Here is a 17,967-nt window from a genome sequence, read left to right as displayed (position 1 = left end):
ATTTTGCAGTTAGAGAGACCTTGGTTCAAATCCCGGCTCCCTCAATGACCAGCCCCAAGACCCTGGGTCTTACTCTCCTGAAGCCTTAATTCCCTCATTTCTGAAAGAAATATAATGCTACCCGCCTTGCAGCTGGCTGTAGGATTCATGCTACCAGCCCGCCTGTTGGCTTCTACGACGCTCTCTCCTGATTCCCTCCTACCTCCTGGTCACTCCTGCTCACCTTTCTGTCTCTCCCTAAATGCTGGAGTTCCACTCAGTTCTGCCTTCATCACTCTCCCTGGGCAATCTCACTCCTGACCCAGCCGCAGATCCCCTCTGGACTCCAAAACCTCTCTCCCCAGCCCAGACTCTTCTCCAGCTGTCCCCTGGACGCATCCTTGGGTTCTCCCAGGCACCTCAAGCTCATTGTGTCCCACGTGGAACTCATCATCCTTCCCAACAAGCCCCTTCCTCCTCCTGCACTATCCACCTCTGAGACTGGTGTCGCCAACCTCTCACTCTCCCAGGTCACCTTAGATTCACTCTTCTCCTTCTTCCAAGCCATGACCAGGACCTGTTGGTTCTGGCTGCTCACAGCTCCCAAATCCCCCCTGTCCCTCCAGCCCCACTGCCATGGGCTTAGCCACCACCATCACCTCCTCAGTGGACCATAGCAGCCTTCCACCAGGATCCCTGTCTTTGGTCCTGCCCCCTCCACCCAAGTCTCCACAGAGCAAATGAAGGATCATTCCAAGATTCAAATGTGATCATGTAACATCTGTCTGAGCTCTTCAGCAGAGCATTCTAGATTCCTTACCAAATGACTCCTGTGCATTTCTCAAGCATAGTCCTCACTTCTCACTGTGCCTACAAGAGCAGTGAGAATGCACTACCTGCAGGTCTGCTAGGAGTTCATTCATTCATTCTTCTCACTCTATCCTCCTTCTTTCTGCAAGCTCCCCCATCCAGAATGTCCCTCCCTCCCAACCCACTCATTCAGTCTTCATGCCATAGCTCATGCTCTGCTACTCAGAGGGCCATCTTTGTCCCATCAGTCTTAGTGGCCATTTATTCCTCTGTGGGTCCAGAGCACTGTATCATGACACAGGACCACTTACTTGTCTCTCTTCCCCTTTGGACCTAGGGTAACTTAGTTCATCTCTGGGTCCCTAACTCCTAGCACAAGGCATGGCATATATATCAATAAACAGGTGATGAATGCACAATAAAGGGAATAAATGCTATGCAAAGCACCAAGCACAAAGCCTGACCTATGCTGTTATTCAGTAGCTGGTATCATCGCTGCACTAATATCCCATTAGCCTAGGGCAGGGGTCAGGAACCTATGGCTCGTGAGCCAGATGTGGCTCTTTTGATGGCTGCATCTGGCTTGCAGACAAATCTTTAATTAAAAAAATAGTAACGTTAAAAATATAAAACATTCTCATGTATTACGATCCATTCATTTCTCACCACTCATGTTCATGGTTGCGGGTGGCTGGAGCCAATCACAGCTATCCTCTGGGACAACACCAAATTTTTATTGAATAATACGTAATGTACACGGGTCATTGTGAGGTCAGGAAGTAAACTTTCCTCCTTTTAATCAAGTAGTCAGCTAGCTAATTGCAGAAACCCTTTTGAAGAAGAAGATGGCTAAAAGAAAAAAAGATGAGGAGTATCGTACTTTCCAGCAGGAATGGAGAGAGGAATTCGCCTTTGTGGAGAGAGCAGGTTCTGCAGTGTGTCTAATATGCAATGATAAAACTGCATCGATTAAACGGTCAAATATAAAGCAGCACTTTGACACATGCCATACTACATTTGCATCGAAATATCCAATGGGGGACAGCAGGAAGAAAGCATGTCAAGAGCTACTGTGCAGAGAGCAAGCTAGTCAGCAGCAACTCCATGTTTGGACCCAACAAGGTGACTGGAATTCAGCTAGCTTTGCTGGTGCTTTAGTGATTGTGAGAAACGGAAAGCCATTGACAGATGGGGAGTATGCCAAAACATTCATGCTTGATGTTGCCAATGAACTTTTTGACGACTTTTCGGATAAAGACAAGATAATCAAATGAATAAAAGACATGCTTCTGTCGGCAAGAACTGTTCACAATCATACCATCATGATGACAAATCAAATTGAGGCAACACAAGTGAAGGACATAAACGCAGCACCATTCTTTTCTCTCGCTTTGGATGAGTCAACAGACGTAAGCCATTTATCCCAGTTCAGCATGATTGCAAGGTATGCTGTCAGTGACACACTACATGAGGAAAGTCTTGCTGTTTTGCCTATGAAAGAGACAACAAGAGGGGAGGATTTATTCAAGTCTTTCACTGAGTTCACTAAAAAAAAAAATCTACCGATGGATAAACTTATTTTGATGTGTACTGATGGTGCTCCGTGCGTGGTGGGGAAAAACAGAGGATTCGTAGCGCCTCTTCGTGAACATGTAAAGAGACCCATCCTAAGTTTTCACTGCATCCTACATCAGGAGGTGCTTTGTGCTCAGATGTGTGGCAAGCAGCTTGGTGAGGTGATGTCGCTGGTCATTCGGGTGGTCAACTTTACTGTTGCCCGAGCTTTAAATGATCACCAGTTTAAAAAACTGCTGGATGAAGTTAGGAATAATTATCCTGGTCTGCTTCTGCACAACCATGTGCGTTGGTTGTCAAGAGGGAAGGTGCTTAGTCATTTTGCGGCTTGTCTGAGCGAAATCTGGACTTCTCTTGAAATAAAAAACATCGAGCATCCTGAGTTAGCTAACACTGAGTGGCTCCTGAAGTTCTACTATCTCGTGGACATGACTGAACATCTGAACCAGCTCAATGTGAAAATGCAAGGTGTTGGAAATACAGTCTTATCCCTTCAACAAGCAGTGTTTGCATTTGAGAACAAGCTGGAACTCTTCATTGCCAACATTGAAACAGGTTGTTTACTATACTTTAAAAAACTGTGAGAGTTTAAAGATACATGCACAGCAAGTGACCCTGCTCAACATCTTGATCTCCAGCAGCTACCGGGCTTCACATCTAATCTCTTGCAGTTATTCAAAGCGCGCTTTGGAGAATTTCGTGAGCATACTCGTCTTTTTAAGTTCATCACCCATCCACACGAGTGTGTAGTGGACAGCGCCCACCTGAGTTACATCCTCGGTGTCTCCGTCAGAGATTTTGAGGTACAAGCTGCTGACCTGAAGGCCTCAGACATGTGGGTGAATAAGTTCAAGTCACTGAATGAAGATTTGGAAAGACTTGCACGACAGCAAGCAGAGTTGGCTCCACACAAGTGGGAAGAAATGAAAAAACTTCAACCCGCGGACCAGCTGATTGTCAAAACTTGGAATGTGCTTCCCATCACATACCACACACTGCAGCGTGTGAGTATTGCTGTACTGACAATGTTTGGCTCTACGTATGCATGTGAGCAGTCTTTCTCACATCTAAAGAATGTTAAGACCAACCTACTATCAGCTTTAATGGATGGAAGTCTCAAGTCTCAACTCCTGCATGAAGCTTAACCTCACCACATATCAACCAGACTACAAAGCCATCAGCAAAACCATGCAGCACCAGAAGTCTCATTAATGGTAAGAAGTACCAATTCATCATTGGTTAGCAACAGCCTAACAATGTTATTAAAAAGAATTCAGAGACTTACTGTACTTTAAAAGTGTTGTTCTTACATAAAATGCACACATTTATTTGTATTTAATGTTAAACATATTGTATGGCTCTCACGGAATTACATTTTAAAATATGTGGTGTTCATAGCTCTCTCAGCCAAAAAGGTTCCCGACCCCTGGCCTAGACACTGATTGGGTTCACCATGTTCATTTCTTGAATAGACCAGGGGACCCACATCTTCATGGCTGACCACCATGCTGACAGATAAATAACCAGCTCTGCCACTTGTTGACCATATAGTGTCTCTGTTGCCTTGATAACCAAGTTGTATGGATTACGTGGTCTGTGCTCCTATACTTTTAGGAGTAGATGGGGCCCAAGGGATCAGTGATCTAAACTACCTCTTCCCAGAGAGTCAAAAGGCTTCCTGGAAGACTGCCCAGCACCTAGAACCAGTGCTGTTGCCTTGGTGCTCCCTGATCATCAGAGTGCCCTGAGGAAAGATCTTATCCAGGGCCAGGCTGTGCCTGGTACAGGGAGCTATTCACACCTAGTCTGATTCTAGACAGTGAGTGAGAGAGGGTAAGATTCTGCATAGTCTGGGAGGAAGGAGGGCAAGCCAGCACCCCGTGCAGCTGAAACCTGGGATCCCAGGGTCGGAGAGAGGACAAAGGAAGATGCAACTGGACTGGGGTCCTTAGTGGGTGCTGGAGGCCCAGGGAGGGTATGAAGTGCTTCTCAGAGTAGGGTATGTGCATGTAGGGTGGGGCATGAGGAGTGGTCCTATGAGAATGAGAAGCATGGTACACCTGGTTCATCTTTCTGGAGCAACAATATATTGTGAGATTCAGGTATGGGGGGGAAAGGCTTTGGATTTGGGGATCTCATGTTTTTAACATACGTAGTATGCTCTCACAAAAGTTCCAGAATCACGCTTTTAAATGTTGCATACTAAGTACCTTTTCCTGAAAGTCCCGAGAGTGGAAAGAGAAATGTTGCACTGGCAGCGGCCCCTGCTTCTGGCTAAGCCCCCACCTCCTGCCAGGGGTATGAGCAGACTCTCCTCTGGTTGAAAGGGCTTGGGGACAGTTCAAGGATTTCAGGGGAGGGGAACATGGGGGGGGGGGGAGAAAGCAGTGGTGGGATTCAAATAATTTAACAGCTGGTTTCCTGCCCTAATGACCATTTTAAGTAAAAAAAAAAAAGATACATTGAAAGGTAGTTTATTATTTCATGCATTTAATACTTAAATAAGAATAAAAGTAGTATACAGCCCTGGCCGGTTGGCTCAGCGGTAGAGCGTCGGCCTAGCGTGCGGAGGACCCGGGTTCGATTCCGGCCAGGGCAACAGGAGAAGCGCCCATTTGCTTCTCCACCCCTCCGCCGCGCTTTCCTCTCTGTCTCTCTCTTCCCCTCCCGCAGCCAAGGCTCCATTGGAGCAAAGATGGCCCGGGCGCTGGGGATGGCTCTGTGGCCTCTGCCCCAGGTGCTAGAGTGGCTCTGGTCGCAACATGGTGACGCCCAGGATGGGCAGAGCATTGCCCCCTGGTGGGCAGAGCGTCGCCCCATGGTGGGCGTGCCGGGTGGATCCCGGTCGGGCGCATGCGGGAGTCTGTCTGACTGTCTCTCCCTGTTTCCAGCTTCAGAAAAAATGAAAAAAAAAATAAAATAAAAAAAAAGTAGTATACAAAGCTAGATTGTTATAAGAAAGACTTTTAAAATATGAATGAAAAAATATTAAATAATATCTGACAAAAAAATAATAAAACTGTTATTTATTTCTAGCCCTGGCTGGTTGGCTCAGTGGTAGAGCACTGGTGGATGTCTCAAGTTTGGTTTCTGATCGGGACACACAGATATGCCTGTCTGCTTCTCTACCCCTCCCCCTCTCATTTCTCACTTCTCTCTCTCTCTTCCCCTCCTGTAGCCATGGCTCGATTGGAGTGAGTTGACCCCCAGTGCTGAGGATGGCTCCATGGCCTCCACTTGAGGCGCTAAAAAAAGCTTGGGTGCAAGTATGGCCCCAGATGGGCAGAGCATCGCCCCCTAGTGGGCTTGCCGGGTGGATCCCAGTTGGGGCGCATGCAGGAATCTGTCTCTCTGCCTCCCCTCCTCTCACTGAATTAAAAAAAAAAAGGACATTTCTATATTAATTCTTGATTGGTGTCCTCACTTGTAACTTTTTTCACCTATGGATGGAATGAATATTACTACAGGCACTTAGAATACGTGGTTGCACAGATGAATGGTACAAAAGAGTAAGGAGCCCTGGCCGGTTGTTTCAGCAGGAGAACGTTGGCCTGGCGTGTGAAAGTCCCAGGTTCGATTCCTGGTCAGGGCACAGGAGAAGCTACCATCTGCTTCTCCACCCCTGCCCTTCCTCTTTCTCTCTCTCTCTCTCACAGAGCAGCGGCCATAGATGGACAGAGCATCATCCAGTAGGGGGCTTGCAGGGTGGACCCCAGTCAGGGCATATGTGGGAGTCTGTCTGTCTGTCTCCTTACCTCTCACTTAAAAAAAAATGTAAATTTGTGATTTCCACATTGGGTGGCTGCTCAAGCGCCCACCTTAGAGAGAACCCTGATTACAAGTGCCATTTTAACAACTGGTTCACTGAACTCAACAAAAAATTAGTTATTGGTTCTGCCAAGCCGGTGTGAACCAGCTGAATCCCATGACTGGAGGAGAGCCATAAAATTCCAAGGATGAAAGTGACAGAGCAAAGCTGTGATTTCATAGAGAGCCAGGAACATGACAGAAGGCAGGGTTTTAAAAATCCTGGCCCTGCCATGGACTCTTGGCTCTGCAGAGGGCTGCCTGAGTGCAAGTAGAGAACCTGAGATCGGACAAATGGCAACGCCTCATACGACTAGACCTAAGGTTGCAGACCATAATGGAGACCTATGTTCCTGCCCTCAAGGAGCCACGCCCATGGGGGAGGGGCAGAAATGGAAAGAAATAGCCAAGACTTGCCGGCCTCCGGCCTCCAGGGAGCGGTGGGAGGCCGAAACTCCGGGTGGCTTGCCTTTCCCTTTTCCTAGACTAGGCCATTCTCGTATTTGTCTCTGAGACCCTTTAAGGGAGCTAAAATCACAGAACACACAAAAGTGACATTTAAGAAGGATGACCCAATTCAAAACACTCTCAGTTTGCAAGGGATCTAGCAAAGTCAAAATACTGTAAATGACAATTCCTGAGCTGTTGTACTAAGCAGTTACATCAGCTCAGTCTAAGCAGTACATCAGTCTCAGTCTATTACGCCCACTCTGGAAAGTTTCATGAGTAATCTACCCCCCGCCCCCCAATTAAGAGACTTTCCCAGGTGCAGCAGATGCCATTGGTCCTGCTGATTCCCTGCTGGGGGGCTGGTGTACCCCTCCCGGCTGCAGTGACAGTGGGCTGCTAACAGCTCACTCCCTTCTCAGCTAAGGGGAGTTTCCTGGCCCCAGAGGCTCTGCCAGGCCCACAGTCCACAGCATCCAGGGACTGAGGCACACACGTGGAAAACTCCAGTGCCTCTGCTGCAGGTGGGACCAGCTCTGTGCTGCAGGCTATGCTCCAGAGGCACCGTGGGGCCAGGCGAAGCAAGCCTCCACCAACACCGCGTTCTCGCCTTGCTCCCCTCTAGCCTCATCCTGCTTCTCTGCCCTTCTCCCGAGCACATTCTCAATAAGTCATTTTCATAAGAATCTCAGGCTGTCTTTAAGATACACAGGTAGGAAGTGGTCTTGCGGGCCTTGAACGCTTGACTACTCCGCCCCAGATAGTGCCTCCCAGGCTGAGAAGGCCAGCCCCCCGCAGGCCTGAGCTGCAGGAGCTCAGCATCCAGTCTGCAGCAAAGTCAGGGAGACAAGTCTTGAGACCTACAATCACTATTTTGCATTTAAAAGAGCAGAGAAGCAGAAGGCCACACTGTTCTATCTTCCTTGTGGCAGGATTGTGGGGTCCTGCTAAAAAATATAGGCTGATTCGACACTGACCTCTGGGTTATCTGGTATCTCCTGCCACCTGTGCGTCTGTCTCCACCCACATTCAATAACTTCCTGGTTTTCAGGGGCCCAGCCCCAGACACCCACTGTATCTACGCCACTGGACTGCTGAAAAAGTCAAATCAAACCACACTGGATGTTGTAGAAAGGGATGAGGTGCTATGAGCCCCAAAGCTGGCCATGATGTGGCCTGGGAGGTGGCCTGGCCTGGGGCAGTGGGCAGTAGAGAAGGGGTCTTTCTGGCTATGAAAACTGGGCTAAGCCCGAGAGAGTCAGCTTAGATGTTTTCCAAAGTCCCTCCTGGCTCTGACAGACTGATTCCACACTCAGAATGAGTATTCTCTTTTATTTAGCTAAAATTAGTCTTTCTTAGGCATTTTTTCCCTCACTAGAAATGTCCCTCAAGGCAAAGAGGCAGGAGACACATACTCTTAAGGAATGGAATGAAGAGGGAACAGCCCATCGGCGCCCAGCAGCAGAGCACAGTCTTGCTTTAACATTTATTATTTTATTTTAAAAATGCATGCATGGTTAGCATTCTAATAACATATCTATGTTTATCTAAAGATAAAACCATGCTTTTTCTGCCCATATCTCTGAGCAAAACTGCCCAGCTGGGAAGAAGCACAGTATTTATTCCAGGTTTCTGTCCCTTGGGTGCTTGTATGAACCACAGCCTCAGGCAGACAGGCAGGTTCCTGGCCTCTGGGAGGGGGAGGAAATTCCCACAAGGACTCTCCCAGGAAGCAGAGCGGGGAACAGTCCACCTGAAGGCCTATCTTAATGGTCTCCCGTGACAGAAAGAATAATGCCCTCCCCCCAAAGATATCCATGTCCTAATTCCGAGAACCCGTGAATATGCCGTGTGACATGACAAAGGGAAATTAATGTTGCAGATAGAATCAAGTTGCTAATCAGCTGATTTATAAAATAGGGAGATTTCCCCACAATCTGAATCCTGAATGATGGGTTGGGGGCTGCCCTGGGGGAGGGGGATAAAGCAACTGAACAGAGGAGGCATCTCAAACCTGGGCCCTCTCCCTTCCCCCCAGGGCCCAATGCCACACCATGGAAATGCCTAGGGGCCGCCCCTACGTGGGGTGGACTTCTAGTTGGCCCTGGCAACAGTTAATGGTCAAGGCCCCCGTTTTGAATCGACCCAGAATGAACTTAAGGCCTGGGGTCATGCTTTAGATTCAGAGCTGCTAAATCAGCTCAATTAATTTCATTATTCAGTCCTTCTACGTTCTTGTTTATTTTCTGTCCAAGACTGGGAGAGAGAGAGAGAGAGAGAGAGAGAGAGATGTTATGGCTCCCAATACTTTTGTGTTTCTGTCAATTCTCCTTAGTATTTTTAACAGGCTTGTCTTTATATATTTCAGTGAGATGTAATTTCAAGCAATAATGGTTCATGAGTGTGTTATTCTCATGGTGAATTGTGCCTTTATTTATAGAAAATGACTCTCCCTAACACCTGAACCTTGAATTCTCTTTGCTTTAATAAGAACACTAGGATTCTTGCTTTATTTTGGTTTGTTTGATATACTTGTACCTTTGCCCAGCCATTGCCTTTGACCTTTCTGTGTCTTTCTGTTGTAAATAGCTAGACTTAGCTCTTCAAAGCACCATCGGGAAGTCTTTGCCTTATAATAGGGAGTTTGACCTATTTGAATTTATGGTCAGGATGATTATATATTTGGTTGGCAATCCTGATTTTTGTTTTCCGGTTTTCACATTTGCTTTGTTTTTCAATACATAGATTAGATTTTCTTTGCTTTTATCTTCCGTGTTTCAGAAGCTTCTGTTTGCATTATAGTACACCTACCATTAAATTATTGCAGGCCTTCTTTAGTTTATATTTCTCTAATTATGAAACTCATGAGCAAAATGGTCTTTCTGGAGTCCCTCTCCTACGTAAGACCAGGAGTTTACATTCCATTTTTTTTAAACTTAATCTACTTCTTTGGCTCCAATAATGGAATTTAGATTTTTATATTGAATTATTGTTATTACAATATCTATCTTTGCATGATTATGTATATGTATATTTTCTTTCACAGTGAACTTTTGCATCTATGTATATACATTTTTATAACAATTATTGAGATTTGGCTCTCTTTCGATGGGTCCTGGTGGTTCCTGCTCAGCCGTTTCTGCCATGACCTCAGCTATAAAGATTGTCCTGGTTCTAGAAGGCTGACACGGGACTTCAAGGCTGAACTTCGAGAAGGGCACCCGGCACATGCACCGCGTGAGCCGCTCACGTCCGAGAATGTCTCCCTACGGCTCCATCGTTTCTGGGATTGAATGCGCAGAGGAGTTGAGGTGGCCTGGATTTTGTACTTTGTGCAAAATATGCTTTCTTCTGGCCTAGATCCTTGTAGGTTTTCCCCTTGATATTTGTTCTTCAAAGGTTTTGCCTACATGTGCCTACACCTATGACTCTCTCTTCACCAATTCCGCTAGAATGCGGAGAGGCCAGCTAGCCTCACCCATAGTCCGCACACTTCCTTATCAAGTTGTTGACTCTGTAGATCCATTATGGTTGAAGATTGGCAATTTTGTATGCTCCAATTTAGTAGTCTCTCTTGAGCCCATTTAAGTTTGTCTCCCATTTTTTAAAAACAAATTTTTTTTTACTTGAGACTAGTTTTAGATTTCCAGAAAAAACACAAAGAGAGTATAGAAAGTTCCTATATGTCTCTCACACAGTTTCTCCTATTATTAATGTCTTATGCTAGTATGGTACATTTGGTACCATTAATGAGTTGACTCATTAATATTAGCTAAAGCCCATACTTTATTTGGGCCTCCTTGGTTCTTTCTCTAATGTTCTTTTTGTGTTCCTGAATCTCATCCCGGATACCACATTAGATTTAGTTGTCAAGTCTCCACAGGCTCCTTTTGACTTAGACGTTCCTTATTTTTAAAGACCTAGACAATGTGGAGGAATACTGGTCAGTCATTTTGGAAAATGGTCTTCAAACAGAATTCTCCTGATGTTTTTCTCACAGCTTGACTGGGGTTATGGATTCTGGGGAGACCATAGTGGTAAAATGCCCATTCATTACATCATGTAAAGAGCACGTCCAGTCAACAGGACTCGCCACTGCTGACGTTGACCTCGATCACCTGTCTGCGGGAGTGTTTTTTAGGTTTTCTACTGTAGAGTTATTCTCCCTCCCCCACCCGCTTTATACTGTACTCTTGGGAAGGAAGTCACTTAAGCGAGTAGTTCTGTTGTATCTCCTTGAGTGTGAAGTATCTACATAAATTATTTGAACTTCTTCAGCATAAGAGATTTGTCTATTCTCTTCCATTTACTTATTCAGTCAGTCATTCCGATATGAACCCATGGACTTATTTTATACTTTGGGTTATAATCTAACACTACTTTTATTTTACTGCTCACACGTCCCAGCCGTGGCCATCGGGAGCTCTTTCAGTTGGTTGCTGTACTCCTCTGACCCACGCCTTCATGTGCGGTGGTGTTTTGAGCACTCCTTGTTTTCTGGCACCACGAGACATTCCAGGATCTACCTCCTGCCCCAGTCCTAGAATCAGCCATTTCTTTAGGTTACTTTTCTTTGAAAAAATGGTATTAGAAACCAAGATCTGGGTGCTAGGTGTGCTTGCTAATACCGGGTGCCTATTTTGTTTTTTATTTTGCTTCTGTTTCATTTATCCTAATGTTCCCTGAGGATCTCCCTTCTCCAGCACCCATAACTGTTATTTTTCCTCTTATTCTATTGATTTCTTTGACCATTTCCTCTGCATTTCAAGTTTGTCCTCCATATTATCGATTTTTCTTTTCCTTGGCATTGAATCTGCTCTCTACTGCCTCCCGTGCAGATTTTAATTCTGTCACTTGCTATTTAGTGCTCGTCCTTGTCCTCTGAGCCTCCTCCTCTATCTTAGCCCACAGTAAACCAGGGATTTGCTTTTTCTCAGACCTTCCCAGAAGTTATGTTTCTTTGTCCTTGAGTATTTTATTCTTGTGTTCTGTCGGCTTTGTCTGTCTAGACTTGGTATCTTACTTATACACACTCAGCAAATTTATTGAGCAAATTTGATTTGGTTCTAGGTGACGAGACAGACAATAAAACAGTGACTGTGACAGAAAGAAACCGCTGTCTCCGAGAGCTTACATCCTAGTGGGAGGAGACAGATGGTGAAACAACGAGGTAAGATAAATAGTAGGACAGATGTTGTTAATGGGATTGAATTGTGTCCCCCAAAGAAATGTTAAAATCTTAACCCCCAATACCTCAGAATGTAACCTCATTCAAAACAGGGTCATTGCAGATGGAATTAGCTAAGATGAGGTTATACTAGAGTAGGGTAGGCTCTTAATCCAACATGACTAGTGTCCTCGTACAAAGATGATGTGAAGAGGAAGGGGTGATGCCATTTGAGGCAGAGACTGTAAGTCAAGGAGCACCAAAGCTCGCCAGCGACACTAGACGTTCAGGCAAAGGCACAGAACCCCAGAGCCTTCTAGAGAGCAAGGCCTCAACCTTGGACTTCTAGCCTCCAGAATGTAAGAGAATAAATTTCTGTTGTTTTAAGCCACCCAGTTTGTGGTACTTTGTTAAGGCAGCCCTGGAAATTAATACAGATGCCATCAGTGAAATGGAGAAAGAGATTAGCAGAAAGGGGGAATCGGAGCGAGAGAGGCAGAGATTTTAATTTTAAATGAAGCAACTGGAGAAGGGAAAAGTCTGGCCAAAGGAGACTGACTTCTCAGCAAAGAGGAGAAGAAGGCACAAGAAGGACCCACGCAGCTTCTAGAGGAAGAGTGCTCCATGCAGAAGGAACCCGCTGCCAACAGACTGAGCGTCCTGTCCTTGGCTCTGCTCTCCCAGGCTTGGTGACATTGGAATCCTTTCTCAGAACCACAGCTGTGCAGGGTGGAGGAGAAAGCTGGGCCCTGGTGTTACCAGATCCAGGTTTGAATTCCAACCTTCCTCCTTCTCGCTGCGTGACTTGGGTGGAGTTCCTTAACCTCTTTGAGCCTCAAGTTCCCCATTTGTGACAACTCCCTCTGTCTCAGGCTCCAGGGAGGACGACATAAATACGTGACCCTCAAGGGCTGTGCGGGGGGACCTGGCCCTTGGTCAGTGCACTGGAAAGGTCGGCTGCTATTTTCGTCATTGTTAATATCACTCCTGCTTCTGCTGGAGTTAGTTGAAGAGGCAGAGCACCCAGTTCCATCCCAATTTCCTGTGCACTTTCAACTAGTGCTTAAGCGCTACACTCAAAGGCTGTTTAAATTTTAAAGCCTGCAGAACTCTGCAGGGCCTCTGAAGCACAGGAAGCTATTTCAAGTGCCCGCCCTGGGGAGACACTGTGTGTGGCCGGAGAATGTCAGTTCAGCACCCCTCTCTCTGCCCTCAGCCTCACTGCAGGTGCTTGCTCTCTGCAGTGAGGCCATTCCACCCCTCTGGGTCCTCCAGGCCCTGCACAACCCACCTCAACCCTCAGACCACACAGCCTGCTGGGAAGGGGCTTGGGCAGATCCAGCCCGACCATCTGCGCTGCCCGCAGGTCCTCACTAGCGACTGTTTCCTCGCCTGCAGAGGCTCCTGGGGCTGAAATGTCACAGGCGGGCGCAGTGTCTGCTCCCGAGCAGGGACAAAGAACTGGCGCTCTGCTTCCCCTGCTCCTCCCCTCTCCGCCTCTGTCTTCCCATGGTGAGCGTTGGGAGATCAGAGCTCTAAACTGCACCTGCTCTGTCTGGTATAACTTGGGACCCACCCAAGAAAGAAGGAACGGGTCAGCAGTTGGCATCTGGATCTTCCATGACAATGGCTTTCAATGTGGGCATGAGGGAGTGGAGGAGAGTGAAAGAGGAAATGTGACAGCTCTAACCATGTCTGTAGCTGTTTGTAAACCCCTGAGCAGCTCCCACTGTCCCTAGGATAAAAGATCAAACTTCTTAGCTAGGCATTCCAGGCCCATGGAAACTGGCTCCCAACTGTTTGCAGCCTCTGCATCTTGCCCCTGGAATCTTGCTCCCACCTGATACCAGCCTCCTGGAATTCCTGCTGATGCCAAGTGTGAGGTGAGCACAGCTGTCCTGCGCTCTGTCTTCACTCCCCTTCCCTGCTGGGCTCTTGCAGGTCCCCTTCCTGCTTGTCCTCCATGGCCAGCACCAATGGAGGCTTGTCGGAACCCTCTCCCTGGGTGCGGCAAGCCACTTCCTCCCTGTTCCTAGGCCCCTCTGTTCCTGACTCCCCTGAGAAGTAGCTGCTTTCCTCACCAGCTGCAAGCCATGTGAGGACAAGGACAAGCCCGACGGTGACTGGGAGCCCAGGAGAGGGTCCAGCACAAACCAGGTATTTGAGAGAGTTTGCAGAATGCATGGACAAATGACAACTAGGGACCACGGGCAACGAGCAAGCTCCTAGTTGACCCTTCCTGTTCCCGGAGTGGCTCTCACTAGAGGGGCCAGGAGCCTGGGCTTCCAGTCCCAACCAAATCCTTCCTTGCTGTGGTTTTGGGCAAGGTAGTTCCTCTCTCGTGAGGCTCTTCGCACTGGAGATGATGCTAGCTTGTGCCTTGCGTGCCCCTCAGGCTGGGCTGACAGATACCTAGTCACCCCGGAAGCTCTCTATGGCTCTGCCGCTGGCACTCAGACCCTTGGCCAGTGCTGGCAAACAAGTAAGGGGAAAGCCAAGGGCGCCAGCTCCTGGAAGCTTCTCCCCATGTCTGAGATGCCCAGGATGAAACGTCACAGCCTGAACTCGAGGCTCCGTCACCGCCAGGGGATCTGGGAACCCCAGGAGCATGGCGCACGTCTGTCCCTCAGGCCGTGGCCAGCTGCACCTACCTTAAGCTTCTTGACACTGGTACAGGGGTCGTTGGAGAAGCTCTCGGTGTCTGAAATCTCGATGTCCTCACCGTACAGAACCCCGGTCAGGTCATTCCTCACCTATCAGCAAAGAAAAAGTAGAGGGGTGGGTGTGCTGATGGCCACAGGATGGTCTGGTTCAGACAGCCTGTCCCAGGGCAGTGGCTCAGAGTGAGGTAATTTTGTCCACCAGCATGGGAAAGGAGTGGTTTTTATCTTCACTGTACAATAAAGCACCCTGTGGTGGTTGGAGGTCCTGCATTCCCACCCTGCACCTGCACACGGGCACAAGGAGGCCAGACAGGGAAGGGGCTTACTAAAGTTGACCAGGAATTTCCTGGAAGAGTCAAGATGAGCATCCAAGTGTCCGGACTTTCATGCTGGTGTTTCTCCACAGTGTCACATGGTCTCCGAATCAGACTATTCAATACATCGCAACAGTATTTATGTTTCATATTAATTATTTGTAATCTTAGTTCTGCAATAGGGTGAAGAAATAGCCAAGGCATTCAAACAGATGATACAGAATAGAGGAAGGAGTAAGGGGGTACAGCCTGTGATGTGAACCACAATTGCATGTCTGCTGACACCCAGAATGACTGACATCCACATGCTTGAAAAGCACAGGGCTGCAGGCTCCGGTGTTCACCAGGACCAACTGGCAGCAAAACTGTCTTCGTGGAAAGACACTACAGAGTGGCAGGGACTGTGGCAAACTGACAGCCACATGCCTTATCCAAGGTGGCAGTTCTAATCATGCCATGACAGAACGTTAGTCCAGAGTCACCAGACCTTCTGATTTTGGGGCAAGAAATCTAGACTTTTAAAATAGAAGTTCCCCCATATTTAAAAATATTGATACTATTTTGAATTTAAAAAGAAACACCAAAGTTAGGACCAAGCCAAATAAATCTAAAAGTCTGTACCTGTCCCATGGCCATGGATATGTACCCTCTGACGTAAGCAGTGGACCCTACATTGTGTGTCTTAGCAGAAAGAACCAGGTGAAGGTTGTGGGACCCAGAATCCAGGTCCTGCTGTCTCAGTGACTTGCTTGTCACCTCGGCCTCTCTGCCAGTCCCTCTCTTTCCCAAGTCTCCAGTTTCTTCTTCTTTAAGAGAAGATGAACCTTAAAAGCACTTCTTATTCATCCCTATTAGATGTCTACTATTAAAAGACAGAAAGTGTTGGTGCAGATATAGAGAAATGGGAACTTTTGTGCAACTGTTGGCGGGAATGTAAAATGGTGCAGCTGCTGTGAAAACCAGTAGGACGGTTCCTCAAAAATTCAACCTGTAATCTCACTCCTGGGTATAGACTCAGAAAAACTAAAGCAGGGACTCACAGGGCTACTTGTATACCCACGTTCACAGCAGCACTATTCATAATACCCAAAAGGTGGAAGCAACCCCCACCACCGTCCATCAGCAGACGAAAGGATGAGCAAATGGAGGTATATACATACAATGCAATATTATTCAGCCTTAAAAAGGAAGGAAATTCTAACACATACTACAACACGGTGAACCTCGAAAACATTATGCCAGGCACAAAAGGTCAAATATCATTCCACTTCCATGCAGTATGTAGAGAAACCAAATTCACTGAGACAGAGAGTAGAACAGTGGCTGTTAGGGGAGGAAGGATTGGGGAGTTACTGTTTAATGGGTGTAGTTTCTGTTTGGGAGACTCAAAAAGTTCTGGAGGTGGCTGGGGGTGCTAGCTGTACAGCCATGTGTATGTACTGAACACCCCTGAACTGCACACTTAAAAATGCTCAAAGTGGTCAATTTTGTTATGCGTATTTTACAATAAAAAACAGTTCTTGTTTCAAAACTTGGTAGATTCTTCTAATGTATATATCAAAACTTGTTAAATAATTTGGCCCTAAACACCACTGGATGGTCACTGGGAAGCCACCACCATGAAAGGAGCACAAAAGGGGCTTCAACGGGAGCTGCTGTATTTTATGTCTTTAAAAGAAATACACAAATAGGGCAAAACGAGAACATTTAAACATTCTGGGTAGCGAGTCCATGGGTGGCTGCTAACCTGTGCTTTTCTGAGCGCCTGAAATACTTTGTGATGAATGTTCTACCAAGAACGAAACTGCCACAGTCAGGGTGACGCTTGTCCACCCTTGCGTTTTACTTCCATTTCGATGGGAGACTAGGCACTCGCTGTATGAAAAAAGTTGCCTTTACTATTGCAGTCTATTTCTGCGGCCTCAATTTCTTTCTGGAAGCGGGGTGTGTGGGTGGGTAGGGGGAGTGTTCCATATTCTGTTTTGTATGCCATGAGGGCATTGTGTAAAAACGATAATTATTAAACAGAGAAAATGTGAACATTTGCCCCTCATGGAAAGTAAGGCAGCTTGATGCACAACTGCTGGGCTTGCACACTCAGGCCCGGCTCTCCAAGGGGATGCCACTCAAATTTAGGGAAACGACTCCAGCTCTCCAGTCTTCTCACCTCTACGGTGGGGGCATCCAGAGGGTAGCTCACAGGGTTGTTTCAGAGCCTAGTAAAAGTACTCAGGATGTGGAAAGGCTTTGTAAACTCTAAGGTTTACCTACAAGCTGGAAAAAACATTTCCAGAATTAAGCAAGGCATCAAGACAGTGGCTTGGGGTATCTACCTTTGTATAAGCATGTGATTGAAAGCTATATACAATTGTGGCAGATAAAATATTTTATAGGCGGTCAGAGCTCAAAACAAACAAAACTGAAACACCTGAAAGGTCATCTTTCTGCCTCTGATTTCACAAGTGAGGAAACTGAGTTGTGACACCCAGCCCAGGGTTCTCTGCAGTCTCTCAGGCTGGCTCCTCGGGTCCTGCCAGATGTGAGTGAATCCTGAGGCCTGAGGAGCCAGAGCAGGTCAGAACAGATGGTGGGTGCAGTCATCCACTCACTGCCCACCATTCAGCACCAAGAAGTCTGTGCTCAGCTCGAGTATTTAATAGAATGGACTCTTGAAGGAAAAGCAAAGAGAGGAAACAATAAATAAATGCTATTTTAAAATAACCAGAGCATAGAAAAGAACTAATATAACTGCTCTTCCTCACAAGCAAAAAATAATCTACACCCTCATAAGTGGAGAGGAGGATCATTCAGTTCATTGGGCAAAGATTTACTGAGCAAATTTGAAAAAACACTTTTTCCTTCCGGAACTGCAGGTATGTCTTGTTTAACAGAGCCAAGGTTTTTTGGCAGTTTATTGTAAACTGCATTTTTGCAAAGCAAATCCTATTTGTTTAATTCACTTCCGTTATAAAAGCAGAACTGTGTTCTAGGAAAGGAGTAACCCTTCAAGTATTTGGCTTGGTCCTAACATTTATTTAAATTCAAAATAGTATCAATATTTTAAAATCTGGGGTATCTTATATTTTAGAAATCCAGATTTCTAATTTCTTACACCAAAATCAGAAGGTCTAAATGACTCTGGACTAACGTTCTGTCCAGGGAGGGAGCCAGCAGGAGTCTGATTTGCTTGAAGGCCCTGGCCACC

General features: G+C 46.7%; 1 protein-coding gene across 1 annotated transcript in view; it reads right to left on the bottom strand.

Moving 5' to 3' along the window:
- GABBR2 (gamma-aminobutyric acid type B receptor subunit 2) overlaps positions 1 to 17,967 on the bottom strand; it is a 383,643-nt gene that overhangs the window by 179,706 nt on the left and 185,970 nt on the right. Inside the window, exon 4 of the mRNA XM_066367578.1 lies at positions 14,437 to 14,538. Coding sequence (XP_066223675.1) covers positions 14,437 to 14,538 — 102 coding nt within the window. The remainder of the gene's footprint in view (positions 1 to 14,436; positions 14,539 to 17,967) is intronic.

The sequence above is a fragment of the Saccopteryx leptura genome, chromosome 2, assembly GCF_036850995.1.
Source record: "Saccopteryx leptura isolate mSacLep1 chromosome 2, mSacLep1_pri_phased_curated, whole genome shotgun sequence".
Classification (NCBI taxonomy): Eukaryota; Metazoa; Chordata; class Mammalia; order Chiroptera; family Emballonuridae; genus Saccopteryx; species Saccopteryx leptura.
Note: the sequence above shows the minus strand (reverse complement) of the source record. Positions and strands in the feature narration are given on the sequence as shown.